Below are 19,673 nucleotides of genomic sequence, written 5' to 3'. Positions count from 1 at the left end.
AATAATGTGTATAACTAGGCTTGGAACTAAATATAATTAATTATAACGCAAATGAAAAACAGAGGAATTCATAGTAGAGGGCATTTTTATGTCACTGCATTTTTCATTTTAATGCATTTTTACCACCAAGTGCCCCAAATTTCTGACACTGACAGACTGTCAGCTGCATTATTGTGACTGAAAGTTATTAAAAACGTTCTGGCATATCAAATGGGGTAGTTATAAAAATTAAACAAAAGACTGACCAACATATTTACTTCTACTTTTCACTCTTTCTACTAGGTCACATATTATTGACAATAGAACATTCATTATCGAGCTCCTGTTGCAAGCGCGAGGAAGTCTTCTCGTATTCTGATTGGGTCAAACGACATTCTACACCGCCTGACTGACCAATGAGCGATGACATCGGGACGGCGTCCAAGCGTTTAAAGGACTAACAACAATACGACTGAGCACGCCAACAAAAATACACATTTAACGTCCAATCATCTACAAGAAGCGCTTGAGTTGAGATAAGGCTAACTGGCCAAGTGCCCCGTCCAGCTGGCGTAGCCTACACGTTTCACCGCTGAGGTACTGATATTACTGGAATCTGTGCTGTCGAGCCGACGGTGACAAATTGTGTATTGATTACTGAACTGCGTTTAACTTGCAAAAAGACTGCGTACGAGGAATTACCTTTACGTGAGGCAAACATGACATTTAAAGGGATAGTTCCCCTAAAATAAATTATGTCATCTCATCCGCATGCTGACTTTCTTTCTTTCACAGAACACAAAAGGAAATGTTAGTGACTGACAGCCTCAAGTCCCCATTCACTTACATTGCATGTTTGGTTTTTTTTCAACAATGAAAGTGAATGAGGACTGAGGCTGCCATTCTATAGAACATCTTCCTTTTGTGTTCTGACAAATTGTGTATTGATTACTGAACTGCGTTTAACTTGCAAAAAGACTGCGTACGAGGAATTACCTTTACGTGAGGCAAACATGACATTTAAAGGGATAGTTCCCCTAAAATAAATTATGTCATCTCATCCGCATGCTGTTTAAAACGCGGCTGACTTTCTTTCTTTCACAGAACACAAAAGGAAATGTTAGTGACTGACAGCCTCAAGTCCCCATTCACTTACATTGCATGTTTGGTTTTTTTTCAACAATGAAAGTGAATGAGGACTGAGGCTGCCATTCTATAGAACATCTTCCTTTTGTGTTCTGCGGAAGAAACAAAGTCATAGAGGTTTGTAACAACATAAATAGTTATTTAAAAACATCATTTGGATTTAATCTATGTCAAGCAATTTCCATAGGCCTATTTAAGTTAATCAATTCAAGAAGCAATTATAAACTTAACCTTAAACACCACATATAGAGACAATACTAGGTTACATACGCTTTTTTTTTTTAGTTCAATAAACCTTTGCAGTAAATTGAGGCGTTACTCTCGAATATGAGTCAAATAAAATATTTGACAGGTTAATGAAAAGGCAGCAATCGCAAAGGCTATTTAAATGACTAAATGCTACTCAAGGTTTATAGTTCATAAGATCGAGCTTGAGCCTTGAGCCCCTCTCAGACCGCAAGATCCCCGTGAGTGTTATGAGTAAAAGAAACAATTATCATCTTCGGTTTAAAATAATCATCATTATAATAAGTAATGCAGTGTTTAGCATTAAGACAGTGCCATGTTACATTTCGTATCATTTACCAGAAGAAATAAAGCGGCGACTTTGAATCTAAAGTGGAAAACAGGAGATTTCGTAAAGCCAATTCCAACTGGCTTAACGAAAAAAATAATAACACGACTGACATTTTCTTTTATTTTGTAACTGCTTAGAAAAAAAAAATAAGCAAAACTAAATAAAACGAACTTTAACGGAACAGTAAAAACTGGATGTGTCCGATTTCCTCCTGTTACTATCTGTCCTAGTAAAACAGCATATGGCACTTAAAGCGACGGATTCTGGTTAAATAAATCAACACTTTACAAACAACTAACGGAAGGAAATGTTTTGAAGTTCTGAACTTTTCTTTCTGTTCCATTGAGGTCAGTGGAGCAAATAAACACGAAATAAAACTAAATGCGTTACCTTGAGATTCTTATAAGCCTCCAGCGTCCGGATGGCCGTGTCGGTTAGCTTGACGTGAAAGATGGTTTTATTGGGAATGCTTTTATTAATCTTTCCACAGGAGAGTCCATACCGATGCTCCTGTCTCAACGCTGCCATGTCTGGAACTGAGGTGAACTAGCGACATTCTAGTTCAAGCGTCACTCTCCGCTGGGCGGGGTTACGAGAGAGCGTTGTGGGGACGTCATAGACACACACACGCACACACACACGCACGTACGCACAAACGATAATCATATGTATTTCAGAATTAGACATAGTGGTCTAACTCAGCTTATTAGGATGATAAAGTTCGATTTAGTGTATTTGACAAGGAATGTAATAAAGAAAAAAACATTCCTAGTTCTACTGTACAGCCTGTACTGAGAATATTAAACATGACTTTTACTCATAAGTTGTGTATATCACAAAAAAATAAAAAATAAATCAGTTTAAGACATATCCCATGAGCTGCCCGGTCTCCAAATATGTGGATGTGCACCCGCACCTGAAGTAAAGAAAGTAAAGATACATTAACATTAATCCAGGTTCTTGCAGTGCTATATGACCCAGCAAAAACAAAAACAAAAAAAACTAACTTGGTTAAGAAATTTAACTGACAAAATGATTTGGCAAAAAAAAAAGTACAGAAAAACTAAATTAATTAATTTATCATTATTATTATTAAATATCATAATATATATTCTCCAGAGCAGTACTCACCAAGTTTTGTGCATGTGTCATGCATCTTTGTGTGACACAATTTGCCATGTTTCATTGCATTATTACAAATAAAACAAGTATGCATGTACATTAGTTTTACACTCCAAGCACAACTTCACACAATGCTTACAACATTTTTAATAATAAAATGTTTGAATAGAGGGCAAAGATATCTATTTTTATAGGCCGGACATTATATTTGGCCACTACTGTATATAGAGAAGTTCTTAAATTCACGGCCCACTCAACCCCACTTATTAATTCAAATAGACTAACTTCTTAAATACCTGTGAAGGTACACAGTCTTCTTATATACAAATAAATGTAACTTGTAAATCAATTACAGTATATAAATATTACCAGAATTAAATTATACCTGGGCATTGAAGTCATCCAAAAAATCTCAATTTCATGTATGAACAAAACTCTGCATGTTAAATCAGCTTTTCCGCCTGCAAACCTAATAAAATATTCTCTTGAAACCAGTCAGTTGAAAAACAACAGTTATCAGTCAAAGATAAAACAAACAAATATGGGTATGTCTGAGAGAAATTCATTGCAGCGGCAAATACAAATCTTGGGAATTACATGGTATTAAAGAAATGTTCTGTGAACAAAATGATGAGGAAAAGCTCAGACTGTCATTTTAAACTAGATTAAAATGTGCATACAGAAAAATGATTCACTTAATCTAGCCAGGCAATCATCTGCACCCTTTAAGCTTACAAACAGATGAGGTGAAATGGACAGTGAGGGGGAAAATACAGAATTTAGGTTAATTGGAAAGACATAATCCCCAACAGACAAGGTGCTTGGGCCTTTGGATTAAGGAGCTCTCTCGTAGTCTCTAATGGAAACTCTACTTGCCATATGGCTGTCTGAGATACAGGGACATCTGAAGCCGGCTGGACAAACAATATATGTTACCTCAGATTGTGGTTTATAAAAAATGCCGCTGACTCTCTGATTGCTTTGGAATATTATTCCATGAGCTTCAATGTTCTGTGTAAATTTACATTAAATATACAGACATGTACAAGCACTTGCCAAACAGATCCATACCTTAAGTGTCACAGTCTTAGGAATGGATCTAAATAGAGATTAAAGTACATGAGATTCACTGGTGTCAGGTTGCACTTTAAATAAAATAAGCAACTTACAGAAAAAAAAAAAATCCAGGATAATGAATAAAATATTATAACTTACAATATACCTCATATTTCATTCATCAGGACTTGATTTGTAATGAGTTTGTTCTCTGAAACTCCCTTAATTTCCACCTATTTTTCTTATAAATGTTTGGGGATTTTACATTTGGCATTTGCAGAGAATCTAGTTGCCAAGATTCTGCAGTTGTACGATTTGAGCTAGCCAAGCTGATAAACAAACATTAGTCTTTTGTACATAAAAACAACAACAACAATGAGTCATTTTTAATCAATTTTATTCAGTGTCATTGTTTCAAACAGTTAAGTCGCTTGGTCATCAGCTTAGTGACTATTCACAAAAAGAACACTATAACACCACAGCTGTTCAAGTGCAATTATAAAGCACAGGTTAAATAAGAAATCAGTCCTATGGCCTTTTTGCTAATCTTACTCATGCCATAAACAGTGCCAACAGCCTCTAGAGAATGCAGAAAGCAAGTAAAACTCTCTAGTGTGTTTTATCTGTAGAGACAAAACCAAGATCAACATTCTCAAAGCTGCATATAAAGTCACATCCATGTATTTATACTGAATATTTAAGTTTAAATTCAATGCACTAATGACACACTGCTAAATGTTATGTTTATGTTTCACTCAATAAACTACCATATATTTTGACATTTAATTTGAAGGACAAGCAGGCTTAAATGTTTTTCTTTGCCAGCCAAGTGTAAGTGATTGATTGTTGTTTTTAATATGTATTTGAGCGTGTTTTGTGGATTTAATAAGTGTAAAACAATCAAGTAAGGACATTTAAAGGCTCGTCTTGTCTTGAAATTATGCATGGCTCATTGATGTTTCGTCTACACTTGGCATGTTGCAAACCTGGAAAAACCTGTTCAGAGTGTTATCTTCGGTCAATGTCTGTTCTCTTCATGAGAATATGGCAAAGGTTTTTCTCTGTACTTTTGATCAGTAGCTAGACAAATATCTGTTTACATTTAGTTCTACCAATATAATTAAAATTGGATTAGAATACACACCAAATTTTGGGGTCAGTAAGATTTCTGAAGGATCATGTTACACTGAAGACTGAAAATTCTGCGTTGACATGACAGGAATAAATTACATTTTAAAATATACTAAAATAATGATAATAATAAAAAACAGCCATAATATATGACAATATTATACTGTACTTCTGATCAAACAAATGCAGCCTTAGGGAGCATAATAAAAATCTTACCAAATCCAGACTTTTGAACGGTAGTGTATATTGCAATATTATTTAGATTTATACAGTATTTATTGAGAAATATTTCTACATTATATTATAAATAAAAAACAACCAGTCCCTGAAGTCCTCTTATTGGTGGATGCATTCATGGGAACTGCATTATGGGACGACGTGATGAAGTCATTAAGAAGCTTACAGACGTTGGGGCAGATTAGATTTTGCTCTTCTAATCCAAGAGATTATTACTGCACACAACTCTACTGACCAGTAGGGCTTTACATTTCAACACAATTCTCATCCATTGATCATTTTCTGCATTCTTCACTGCAAAACATTTCAACAAGGACCCTTTTACAAAATCTGCAGGAAATGGACTGACTTCAGATGGGATTTATGTCATGTGGCGATGCATTTCCATGATAATTCTAATAGAGTCCATGTGGCCGCCGTGCTTTAGATAATACTACACGCTGTCACTAATGGATACAGGTGCTCATCGGTTTGGCAGTTGAGCAGCAGCGACATCAATTTCTACTAACCTGGTGTGTGCTGGGAAGACATTCAGCACTTTTAAAAAGAGATAAATGGTATCCTTAGCACCGTGCTCGTCCTTGGTCAACCAGCTTCACTAACACCACCCTAAGAACATCCTCAAGTTTGACACTATTGCTTTAGGGTCTTGTTGATCTCTTTCCCCTCCCCGTTTTCCCTCCACTACCCCAACCGCCTGTAGATAACCGTCTGCTAAGGAAGAAGGTGTTACAGGCAAGTCCCGAGAATGTCCTGACCCCGGCTTGGGGTCAAGAGGTCACACTGAAAATGCAGGGTGTGCTGGAGGATAGGACTGTGGTGGAGAAAGACTGCAAGCTGGTCTTCATTATCGGAGAGGGAGATGTCAACCAGGTAAGGCACCTGACAGGCAGAGGAGGGGCAACCGCACACACACTCAAAGCCTTGGAACACCTGCCTGCATCTTGTCTATCACCTCACACCTGCTGCCTGCTGAGTTTTCCATAGGGATTAACCTGTGTTTTCACATGTTGAGTTCTGTATGTGTTTACCCAAGGCTGGGAAAAAAGTCAACTCCTTGCTGATTCACTTTTCGGTGAAAAGTTAGTAAGGTCAATATTGTTTGCCAACTTGTTTAGACACTTCAGACTGCATTAAAGCCTTAAAAGTCTGCAAATAAGCATTGCTTCCTTTAAGACACATTACTTTCCATAAAAAGTAACCAAGTAACGTAATTAGTTACTTTTTTATGGAGTAACGCAATATTGTAATGCATTACTTTTAAAAGTAACTTTCCCCAACACTGATGACGTGTGACGGCATAGTAGTGGTGTCACAATTCTTAGGGGAATATTTTGACCCCTACCCCTTGACACTCTGTTTCAAGGGACAAGGGGAAGGGGTAGGCGGAGTGGTAGGGGGAAGGGGTATAAAATAGAATTGGTATTGGTCCTTAATCAATGTATATACAGTAAAATCTATATGTGTTACCTGAAGTTTAAAATGTGACTGTTTTGCATGCATAGGCCCTGGAAGAGTGCGCCATTTCAATGATGCAAGGGGAGATTGCTTTACTGCTTGCAGACTCACAATACACCTACGGACACCTGGGAAGGTAAGAGGAAAAATATACCTGTATTATTTGTCCAATAACATACACACTGACTGAGTTTTGGGCTTAAATGCAAGCATGTTTGGTGAATTTAGGTTCTTTCACGTTCTGTTATAAGTTAGAAATTCAAGAAGGAAGTAAGGGAGGGTGGAGGACACTGCTGAACGGGTCTCTTGTGACATCAGTTTGAAAAAGTCAAGTGGCTTCTATCCTCACAGGGTGGGACAGAGTCCTTTTATACCTGTTGCTCTCAGGGAAAATGGCCTGTCCCCAGTAGCTTGTTAAATGAACCATGAACAGGAGCAGATGGCCTTCCCAAAACACCATTCAGAAACTCCTCCCCTCCCCTATCCTCTCAATTCTTTAACTAAAGGCAATAATTTTGTTTAACCACTTGCTTGGTGGGAAGCGGCTGAGAGGAAGCTACTGATGGAAGAAGGGAGGGAGGAAGAGGGAAAAAAGGAAAAAACTTAAAAGGAGCCTGAGAGAAAATCTCATTTAGTTTCTCTCCAGTGGCTGTGGCATGTATTGACTGAGCCCTGTCGGTAGCCTGTTACAGACAGCGCTGTCTCCACCAAGAGCACTTCACAGCTTTTTGTTGGAGCCGACTGCAGACAGACTGATTCAACTGACTGTGATTGGAGTCGCAGCGTTGAGTGGGTGATAGTTTTTTTCTTTTCGTCTCTAATGCATGCATCAGTGACTTATTAGTTATGGAACAGCAGGTGACTATTTTTTCGTTAATAGAGGTAGATCAAGGTAAAAACACATCCATCTCAAAGAACAGTAACCAAGTGACTCTAAACACATCTCAGTGTTGTTCTGGCCAAGATCAAAATACTGCTGATAGTTTCCAAGTGTGAGAAGATAGATGGACCCTGGCCTGTATAGGCATACAAATAAAAAGGGTCTGTGAAACAATATCATATCAATATTAAGATCAAGAATATTATGCACAAAAACAGTATTGTTAATTAAAAATAATAAAATAAAATAAAATCATTACAAATAATTTTCAGTAATTTCAGTATATATATATTGAAACTAATGTAAACTAATTATAAAAAGTAAAATTTATTTAAAATATTAATAAATACATTAAAAGAGTACATAAATAATACTAAAATAAAACTGGTTAGAGAACATTCACATTACAGTTGACATGTAGTTGCAAAGTTACTTACTGTTAATAGAATGTCTAAAGTGGACTATCGAAATAAAGTGTTACCCAGTGTCATAAGCAGGGCTCAAAAATAAGGATTTTTTTTTTCTGTCGGGCAAGTAGTTTTTACTTGCCCAGTCAACTTTTTTTTTTGGGCAGCACCAAAAAAGATTGACTGATTAATTGATTTAATATTTATTTATTAAACATTTGTTTATAAAATATCTATGTCTTAAATATTTAATGTATATTTTATGTGTTCGTTAAATGTTTAGTTTCCTTACAAAATGTTTTGTCCATTAAAATTATTATATAATGGTAATTATATAAATTCATAAAAATAAAAAATAAAGTTTGCTGGAAGACAATGGCATGTGATGCAAAACATTACTGATGTTTATTGACAAATTCTTACTGATGCATTCAAGACTATCACAAGTCATTTTTGCAGCATTGTCCCATAAGGGCAAGTGACAGTTCTGTCAAATGGCTCGAAATTCATTACAGACGTTTTTTTGTTGTTGTTGTTGTTGTTGAACCCTGGTGTGATTGGCCTGTACAGTAATACAGCTTCAATATGGGCCAATGACTACCAGCTATTAGCTAAGTAATGCCATGGAATGTGTTGACTTTGACCTGAAGGAACCTGACAGATAATGCCAAAATCACTGCATTTATATTGATTCTTCTTGATTTTTCATTTAGCTGTTAGCATATGCTAACTGATTGGATTTTATACAACTCAGTCAACCATGAAATCTCTGACAAAGACGTAATATCATCATAATTCATGGTGAAGTTCTTCCACTCTCACAACTAAACCTGACATTCTCATGAAATACTCTTAAGACTTTGTTTACCCAAATTCATACACTGGCAGAATTTTAAAATTATTAACTATTGTGAAAGTATTGTTTATTGTTAATTAATGTTAACTAATATTAAGAAATGAAATATGATTGTAAAGTGTTACCTTGGTGTCTTGCAATTGCAACTTTTCATATCACAGTTATTATAAATGTAACAATTTGAATTTATTTCTTATTTTAAACTTTTTGTATTCTTTTTATTTTTTATTCTTTTTATTTTTAACTCTAAGGTGGAACATACTCATCTGAATATGTATGTGTATTAAGTGGTTAATAAGTGAGCTGTGGGAATGTGACACTATTTCACTAATGCATCAGAGTATGTGTGTGTGTCTCAGAGAAAGAACTTGTGTGGATGCATGACTCAAGGTGAGTGACCAATCACTGCTGACGTGCAACCCAGAAGCTAAACTCTGTTGTTATGAAGAACTTTTTGTCATGAGAATACTGTCAGGAAGCCTATTGGCCCAACCTTGATATGCAAATGTCTGTGTTTCTTTCTTAGCTTGACTAATTTGCATCAATTAGCTTCTACAATTTGCAAGCAATGCTTCAGCCAATCAAGTTTTCCTGCATGCGTGCCCTCCCTATATATCATATAGAGACAACCACAAATATGAGATATGGTTAAAATGCATGCAAATATGAGAGGAAATGCTGTCAATCAGTGTCATGTGTAGTTTTGGGAACATTCCCACAGCAGGTTCACGATAAGAGCTATAGCAGTCATGTGATTTCAGAGATTAAGACTGTCAAACCTTTAGATGGAACTTTTGTAGGAAAGTGAATCAGAGCCACTCCCAGCTGTCATGCAGCAGAGTCAGGCCAGACACACACACACACACACACAAGCCAAAATTCAGGTTGAAACGTTCATGCATGCTTGAAAACACACCCACTAACAGTGAAATCAGTTTCATTGGAACTTGGGTGGTGGTCAGTGAAGCACTGCTAAGGTCGTTAACCTTCAAATTAATAAGTATTTACTTACAGCAGTCTTTCCAACAAACATAATTTTTTTAGCCAAAAAAGAAAAACCAAAATCCTTTTTTACAAATTCTTCAAGAATGTTGCAATCATAGAGCAGCACATTAATATGCATTCCTGTGTGACATGACTAGTTTACGACTAGGAGTACAGTCATGCCTGTTCATCTTACAAAGCCAGACTTTTGACTATCAGCATAAATTTGTTCTAGCTTGCAACATATTCTGGTCTATAATTGGCCACAGGAAAGGTCTGTCTTGCTGACATGAAATGTGACCAATGTTAGTTTAATTTTAATCTGCCAAGGCCGAAAATGCTCAAACACTTCCACAGCAACATCTGTATATGATAGGCAAAGTACACACTCAAAGTACAATGAGTGTGTACTTTGTAATCAGCATTACTGTCCACCCTAATGTAAGTTGATTGATTGATTGATTGATTGATTTGGAAAGATTCTTGTTTGTGCTCACTTGGTTGCATTTATATAATCAAAATTACAGTAAAATAGTAACATTTAAAATATTACTACAATTTAAAATAACTCTTTTCTATTTAAATATATGTTAAAATGTAATTTAAAAAATATTATTCTGTAGCCATTATACTTGTTTTCAGTGTCACATGATCTTTTAGAAATAATATGTTTCTTATTATTATTTTAAAACATTTCTTATTATTATCAATACACTGCAAAAAATGGCTTATCTTACTTAGTATTTTTGGCTTGTTTCTAGTCAAAATATCAAAAAGTTCTTAAATCAAGATACTTTTACTAGATACGTAAAATGACATAAGATATTTAGTCTTGTTTCCGGGGGGGGAAATATATAAAAAAATATTGTTTTAAAATTATTTTACTTACCCCACTGGCAGATAATTTTACTTGTTTTAAGCAAAATGCTCTTAATTTTTTTATTTATTTTTTTGCCCTGGAAACAAGACTAAATATCTTATGTCATTTTGCTTATCTAGTAAAAGTATCTTATATATATGTATCCATACATATACAATTATGTTACACATATCCATACACATATTTACACATATAATAATTGCTCGAAAGGGAGTGGAAAGAAGTAGAACTTATTTGCTCCCACCCCCAATTCATTCCCATATATTACACCATATGCTTGCTGCCATTGTCTGTTACTAATCATTTATGTGATATTATAATAGTTATATACAAATACCCAAATACAATATGTCCGTCTCAATAATCACAATAATACATTATAATAATCCTCATTATCATAAACATTCTAATATGTCCCAGTATTTATAATAATCATTCACAATCCTTAGAACACCAAGATCCCTCCCTCAGCCTTATATTTTATATTTTAGTGTACAGAAAACAGTTGATTTTTGGGTGAACTAACCCTTTAACATTTTTTGTTAATAAAGATCATTTTTTCAGGGCTCTTTGATAAATAGAAAGTATAACATTAATTTGAAATAGAAATGTAAGAAAATAAAAGTCTTTATTCTCACCTTTGATTAATTTAATGCATCCGTACTAAATAAAATTAATCTCCTAAAAAAAATAATAATATTGACCCGAAAATCATATTGAACTTGTGTGGTAGTGTGACTGAAAAAGAGGAAATTCTGCACATACACTTACCAAAAAATAAAGACATAATTAAAAATAGTAATAATAATAATAATTCAATCAATTTTTCTTCTTTAACTTTCTTCTTTATTAGTTTTTGCACTAAATTAAAGGAAAATCTACTTTGTGTCAAAGTAAATGGGTAAATCTAACTTTTCAGTTTATAAATCTGATGTAAAATCACTTGGATCAATAACCTATTTATAAATTACTTTAGCAATATGTTCAAATATTAAACAGTCACATTTCAAACAGCACAATGATGTGTAAAGCTGAATAGAATTGAAGTTATCTGTGTGACAGCATGTCATAAAAAATAAGACACAGACCTTGTGTGTTAACGTGGAACATAAAAATTAGTGCATAAAAATGAACTCCATCACAAAACAACTTAATGACTTCAACAATAACAACAGTGTAAATAAAAAAAACAGCATCAAAACAGTAAAAACATGATTCATGTTTACTAATTTCTTGTGTATTAGTTTCAGAAAGTTCAAATATTAAACAGTCACATTTCAAACAGCACAATGATGTGTAAAGCTGAATAGAATTGAAGTTATCTGTGTGACAGCATGTCATAAAAAATAAGACACAGACCTTGTGTGTTAACGTGGAACATAAAAATTAGTGCATAAAAATGAACTCCATCACAAAACAACTTAATGACTTCAACAATAACAACAGTGTAAATAAAAAAAACCGGCATCAAAACAGTAAAAACAACCTTGTTCATGATTCATGTTTACTAATTTCTTGTGTATTAGTTTCAGAAAATTACACTGGTGCACTATTAACCCTTTGACAGGCAACAATTAAGTGCATGACTCGTGAGATCATGAAAATTCACTCCCCACCCAAATCTCCACCTATGTTCCCAAAAACTACAGTGTATTACACGTGAACTGGACAGCATGCACACGCACAGATGCAGACACCCACACACAGATACAATCTCACTGCTGATAACAGAGACCTGTTCATTCCTCATATTGTGCGCTGACACACGTCATAGTAAAACCTCATCTCAGAAAGAAACTCGGGATGTTTGGCTGCAGTTTGATAGCAAACGTTCTGCATAACATTCTTTTTTGTTCTTCGCGAGACTAAATATTTGGTTCGAGCGATCTTGAGCAGTTTGCCTTCTGTTTGACCTGCGCATGTGCAGCCCTTAATGTTCCTTCTCCCTTCTGTTTATTTGCTTGTACTTGACTTGTTCCTGGTAACCTCAGCGTTATCATCCACATCAACTCAGCATTCACAGGAACGTAACAGAACTATTTTGTATAGTTAGTTAAAGGGGTCATATGATGTTGCTAAAAAGAACATTATTTTGTGTATTTGGTGTAATGCAATGTGTTTATGCGGTTTAAGGTTAAAAAAACACATTATTTTCCACATAATGTACATTATTGTTTCTCCTCTATGCCCCGCCTTTCTGAAACGCCTTTCGATTTTTACAAAGCTCATCGGTCTGAAAAACGAGGTGTGCTCTGATTGGCCAGCTATCCAGAGCGTTGTGATTGGCCGAATACCTCAAGCATGTGACTAATTACTTATTATAATGACTTATACTGTCTTTTTACACTTTGCGTTGCATCGCGCCGCGTAAACATAAAACCATGTCTGCATTTGTGATCGGAGAAATGACAAACAACAAGCGCTACTCTACACTGCTCAAAACTCGCGTTTGAATCGTCAGTGGCAAATTCTTTAAATATAAAAAACTTACTTACAGTCTTTGAGTCAGAACAGCCGGCATTGTAGTCTACTCTACCAGGATCAGGAAACAGTCCTCCATAAAATGTGCTGCACACATCTGAATATTTGGGTTGAAGTGTTCTGGAACAGTGTTGTAAATACAACTTAACCACTGATTTCTAGTCGTGTCCATTTTTGGAAGGCCAAACAAAGTAGTTTCGCTTTCACAACGAAACACACAGCGGCTTGAGTGAGCGGCGCCCGGCGAATTCGACAAAGGAGGCTTGCGGCAACCACATGTGACGACCCCGGGCTGGACTCTGCTTCGTCCACGGTGAAAGCCGATCCGGCGATTGACTGTGCGAAGATGATGTTTTTCCTCAGCGACCAGCACGGATCAGCTCTAGGCATGACGAAGCGGATATCGTCCTCTTTTGGAAGACCAAACAAAGTAGTTTCGCTTTCACAACGAAGCACACAGCGCCTTCACGACATGGCTGCAGCGTCAACAATACTACAGTGAGAATAAAAGTTACGCCTTCTTTCTTTGCGTGAACATTTGGGCGGCGTTATGCAAATCTTCCCACACAGTGACGTAGATATGTGGGGGCGTGTTTAAACGAGGCGTTTTAGGAGGGCATGGACAAGTCTTAACTTTTATAAAGAATATCTCTTTGGATTTGAGACTTTAGTCTTTGCAACTTTACAGATCTTCTTTATGCACCAAGAGCTTGTAACACTCCAAAGAGAAAGGAAAAATTGAAATCGCATCATATGACCCCTTTAACTATTGTTTTTTCCAAATCCTCTTATATAATGCGTAGGTATTAACCTTTTGACACTGATGGAGGACCAACACACCCATTCCATAAGCCATTCCATAAATAATTTTTATGGTGCAAAACTGGTCATGTACACAATGCAAATCTTTGGGAGTGAAAACCATGAGTGATTAAAAAAAAGAAAGTACCTAATGTTTTTTTAAATTTTAAAGAAAATGTGGTTGTCATTAACCTGAATTTTTCATGTGTGAATTAAGTTTAAATGTGGTTGTGCTTTTGTTATTACTCAAACTCTGTGTGTAAACAATGGGTTTAAGAGGAGTGACAACTGTATTTGAATGAATGGTCTGTTGGCTGAATTATTATCTCTGATCTAAGTCATAGTATTTGCAGAGTACTTACTGTAACAGCATTTGCATGCAGTGTGTAATGACAGTAAGGTGACAGACTCAGAGACAGACTCTCAGTTATTCAAAACAGAATAAGTTCATTTAGCATGTTCATAATCACTCTTTCAAGGACCTTTTAGTCTTGTTATTCATAAAATGTTATTCATGTGAGAAAAGCCAACATATACCAAGTAAAAACACACTTTGCAATATATTATTGTGTTATATTATTTGGGATATTTCACCCAAAAATGTAAATTCTGTCATTAATTACTCACCCTTGTGTCGTTTCAAACCCATAAGACCTTCGTTCATCTTTGGAATACAACAGTCGTGGTACTGTCGTGAACACGCGTTGAATTCTGTGAATTGTGTGTTGTGATCCTCTCATGAATGTGTGTCGAAGACTGACATGGAAGAGAAGAAATTGTCGAATAAAGTCATAACATTGCTATATAACATTCACAACATTGCGGTTGAACCACTGATGTCACATGGACTATTTTAACGATGTCCTTACTACTTTTCTGGACCTTGAACGAGTCAGTTGCGTTGCTGTCTATGCAGGGTCAAAAAACTCTCGGATTTAATCAGAAACATCTTAATTTGTGTTCTGAAGATGAACGAAGGTCTTACAGGTTTGGAACGACATAAGGGTGAGTAAATAATGACAGAAATTTCATTTTTGGGTGAACTATCCCTATAAAATACATATTTAATGACCAATTCAGGTTTTCATGGATTTCCTCTTAACTCTATTTTATTTAGACTATTTGGTAAGCTTTACTAAAAGACAGATGCCAACCCTGGCAATCAATCAATCAAAGTTTTTCACATATACAGTACTGGTCAAACGTTTGGAATAATTGATATTTCTAATGAGAGATGTCTTTTATGCTCACTAAGGCTGCATTTTTTAAATCCAAAATGCAAAACATGTAAAACATTGTTACAATTAAATCGGCGCCGATAGCCTTGTGGGCAGCGGGCCGACATACAGCAAGCACTATTGCAGTACGGGCGTCCCGAGTTCGAATCCCGACTTGAGGACCTTTCCCGATCCTGCTCCCCCTATCTCTCTCCCACTTCGCTTCCTGTCAGTTCTGATCTGTCCTATTGTAATGAAGGCCAAAATGCCAAAAATAAATCTTATTGTATATATATCTTATTATATACAGTATAAAATATTAATGTGTACAGTATATATATATATATATATATACACACACAAGTAAAAGAACTGTTTGCCATTTTAATACTTTTTAAAATTGAATTTATTTCTGTAATGGCAAAGCTACATTTTTTAGCATATTATCAACAACCTCAACATGTTAATGTTCTGTTTATTTTTATTAAGTGTGAGCTGCAGTTTTTTTGAGTCTTTAAAGTTGAGTGGATTCTGACGGGCTATCAAAGTTTGTATTGTTCATCAGCTGGAAAAATAATTTTGCAAGTGATTCCAACGATATCATTACTCTGTGTTGTTATCGGTATAGTTGTGGTGTGGACTTCCCTATTCTCATAGAATTAGAATGATTATTAAAAAAATTATAATTATAGTTGATAGCTGATTTGATGTTCAAGAAACATTTCTTTCTCGAGCACAAACGTTTTTGATGCTTAACATTTTTGTGAACACTGTGATAAGTAAAAAAAAAGAAAGAAAGAAAGAAAAGAAACAAGAAAGAAATTAATACTTTTATTTAGCAGGGGTGCATTTAAATTTAATTAAAGTGATAGAAATGTATAATGTCCCAAAATATTTATATTTCAAATAAATGCTGTTCTTTTGAACTTTCTATTTATCAAAGAATCCTGTAATTATTATCGCATTTTCCACAAAAATATGAAGCAAGAAAAAATATTTTCAACACTGATAATAAGAACAATTTTTAATAATTAAGCACCAATAATAATTGAACACCAAATCAGCATATTAGAATGATATCTGAAGGTTCATGTGACAATGAAGATTAGAGTTACTATTTCAGATAAACTTTCACATGAAAAAGGGAAAATGCTGTCAGTTGCTTTATATTTCAGTCAGATGCTTTATTCCTTTCTAACTGGCCAAAACAAACGACAAAGCTGATCAGACCCAGTCAAAAGCCTGGCTATGTGAGACTAGGTGTTGGTAGAATTTGCCTTGGTCAAGCGGATGTAAAGTGTGTTATCAGAAGGCTCAGGAGAGAATGGTCTTTGTGAGATGACATAAATGAGATAACATCTTCACCATGGCATGATATGCGTGAGAACAATACACGTCAGAATAAACGTCAGAGCCCCTGACCCCTCGCCACTTCCCAGCCCCGTTCACAAAAGATAAAGAGAAGAGAGCAGCAAAACAGAATGGCGAAGACTGATGGGGCACGTGTGGCGGCCCTGGAATCAACTCTGCCAAGGTAACAGAGAGAATCATCTCTCCCCAGCAGAGCTGTGCTCTCTCTCTCTCTCTCTCTCCCCGGGCTAAATGGCACATTTGAGAGCTCGAATGTACAGAGATTACAGGTTAGAACAGCAGGTCTGTATAGCTAATAAATGGCTTCTCTGTGCATATGCACACAGACAAACACATGCAAAACAACACTTTACTGAAAGAAAAAGCATAATCATAGTTTTTAGCGACCGTTTACACATACAGCATTGTGTTTCAGCATGCTACACTTATTTTAATTGGTCATATTGATTTTTTTGATTAATCACAATCGTCATTTGAATGTTGCTGATGTTGATGCAATGAAAGGCTGTGTACGTGTAGTGGCAAAAAAATAATAATAATAAAAACAAATTAATTAGTTAATAAAAAAAATAAAAAAACTCTTTCTGTTGACTTGTCCTCTTAAACCTGACCTAGCAATTCACAAGCAAATGACTTATAAGCAGTGCCATTGTTGTTTACTACAACTAAAACTATTAAGAATAATTTCCGGTAACTGAAATAAAATAAAATATTAATATTAAATGAAAAAAAAATATTACATCGTATATAAATAATACTAAAATAACACTGCTTATAAGCAGGTTCTTTATAGTGTATCAAAAACATACGGCTTGGCCATGGTAGTCCGATTCACAAATAAATTACTTTTATGAGTTGATTCTTTTTAGTGAATCAAAAACATACAGAGTGACTGATTCCAGACACAAATTAATCTTCAAAAAGATGATTTACTGGCTTGAATCAGTTTAAAACACTGCCCTGTATAATTTACAGCATTAGCAGACAAAGAATTTCTTTCATATTTAAGCAAAATGTATATTAGTGATACATACCCAGATGAATCAGAACTGAATCAAAATTAATCAGGGGCTTATGAATGGTGACCTAAAGAAATTTCATCAGAATTTGAATATCTATGTATTCTCAGCCCTCACGTACACATGTGCTAGAAGGATGTCTTTGGTTGTGACTGTAACATATTCAGTTATTTTTGTCTTAGTTTCATTTTCATTGACTTTTAGTTTGTTTCTATTTAGTTTCCTCTTTCCTCTGTTCTAGTTCTCGCCAGTATTTAGTTGTCATGTTAGCTGATTTGACTGAGTTAGTCTTCAGCTGTGTTCACCTCATTATTGTTTCTATATAAGACCATGTTTATTCCCCTTTAGTTTGTTTGGTCTCATCTATGTTATGGTTGTGTTTACTCCTGTACCTGTTTATGGTCTTATCTTTGGTGTTTATTATGTTTTCTTGACCTTCGTCTTCATGTGATTACAACCATCGATTGTGACAGTGACGTTGCACCTCAATGTTTTTTTTTTTTTTTTCAGGAAATCACATGATTAGTGGTGCTTTTGAGGATGTCTAGTCAACTTAAGAAGTTGTTTAACTTCAAGCACACAATGTTATAGTCTGCGTTTACACTGGCACAACAAATCTGATATTTTGCTCACATCTGACACATATCAGAATTTGTTGCACGTGTGTAAACACAAAAATCCGTTTTCGCATCCGATCTGAGCCACTTCCGAATGTGGTTTTAAATTGGATACATATCCGATATCTACATCTAAACACACATATCCTCTCCTATTTCCATATTTTCCATTATGTATCAGTTCAGTCAGATTTTGTCGCAAAACATCCTTGACAGCTGTTGTCTATGCTGGCAAATAATAACGGCCACTCGACGTTAATTATATTATGCACCATGTGCATAGTAAAGCAATCACTGGCAATCAATTTGGGCAAGAATTAATGTAAACACAGATATCGGATATCAATCACGTCAAAAGTGAATGTAAACAGGCAGGTCAAAAAAAAAAATCGAATATGGTCAAAAGATCGGATCTGTGCATTAAGACTCTGCTAAGTTCCCATTAAGTTATAAAAATGTTCTCTGAATATTCAAAAAGTCAAGTGTTTTAAATGGTTAAATTTTTTTCTTGGTTATGCAAATATTCCATGCTTTTTTGCAAAAATTATGAGAATGTTAGCCTACTTTTGAATGTTCTCTGAACACTCAAAAACAAATAGTAACGTTTAAAAAATTTATGCGAATGTCCATCCGTTCCATGAACAATGTATAATGTATTTGTGCTAACATTGAAAGCATATTCTATTTCTATTAGTGTTACTGGAAAAACGTTTGTTTAGAACTTTAATAGAACTTTCCCAAAATGTTAGACAAAGTTCTGAGAACATTCCCTGTTAATTTGGACCACCTTGTTAAATTAGTGGCTAAACAACATTGTTTTCTTGAGCTGCTTGGTGTTTTTCTCATGCTTCAAATCAAGCAAAAGCTTGGGCTACAAAGTGGACAGAAAGCGAATGCTGTCCTGGCCTGTGTTTTCATAGCTGGTCTCAATACGTCCTTGTGTTTCACATGTGCAAGCTTTGTTTTTAGACTGAGGCTCACCATCTCAAGGCCACTCAGCTTACTACTTCATATGCATAATTATATGCAGCTTCAAAACAAAACCGGGAAAAAAGCAACCCGTTTGACCATGCAGATCCTCTCAGAGACACTGATGCACAAACATGCAAACGCAAATGCATTTATTGATCTCTGAGAGCATGCGGAAACGGCCATAAGGGAAGCCATAGGTTGTCCGCTCCCTTGTGTGAATGTGTGTGACGGCCAGTCTGGTGAGTGCGTCACACAACTGTCTTTCTTTGAGAGCACAGCAGTCTGGTGGATCGTCTGAAGTCACTACGCTGAGAGAGCGGACTCACAGTAGAATACATAATGCCACGCGGCGCATCCGCCTCTTGCACACTCACATGCACAGACACACTCGACGGCAGTGAGTCAGACTCTGAGACGTCAGATCACCGTCACTGGCCCTCAGCATCAGCACACATCCATTACAAGCCAACCTCTGATTAACC

The 19,673-nt window shown here is 35.6% G+C and overlaps 1 protein-coding gene and 1 long non-coding RNA gene across 2 annotated transcripts in view; one reads left to right on the top strand and one right to left on the bottom strand.

Annotated features, from left to right (window-relative positions):
• Positions 1-4,924: 4,924 nt before the first annotated feature.
• The window catches only part of LOC107714781 (peptidyl-prolyl cis-trans isomerase FKBP8-like), a 36,442-nt gene continuing 21,693 nt past the window's right edge, over positions 4,925-19,673 (top strand). Inside the window, exons 1-3 of the mRNA XM_016520748.1 lie at positions 4,925-4,933; positions 5,894-6,121; positions 6,754-6,842. Coding sequence (XP_016376234.1) covers positions 4,925-4,933; positions 5,894-6,121; positions 6,754-6,842 — 326 coding nt within the window. The remainder of the gene's footprint in view (positions 4,934-5,893; positions 6,122-6,753; positions 6,843-19,673) is intronic.
• The window catches only part of LOC107714786 (uncharacterized), a 17,302-nt gene continuing 12,274 nt past the window's right edge, over positions 14,646-19,673 (bottom strand). The window contains exon 3 of the long non-coding RNA XR_001637015.1: positions 14,646-14,751. This is a non-coding gene — a long non-coding RNA (uncharacterized LOC107714786). The remainder of the gene's footprint in view (positions 14,752-19,673) is intronic.

This window comes from Sinocyclocheilus rhinocerous, unplaced genomic scaffold (genome assembly GCF_001515625.1).
Source record: "Sinocyclocheilus rhinocerous isolate Xijiao unplaced genomic scaffold, SAMN03320098_v1.1 scaffold58, whole genome shotgun sequence".
NCBI classification, from domain to species: Eukaryota; Metazoa; Chordata; class Actinopteri; order Cypriniformes; family Cyprinidae; genus Sinocyclocheilus; species Sinocyclocheilus rhinocerous.
This window is presented reverse-complemented; position numbering and strand designations above follow the sequence as displayed.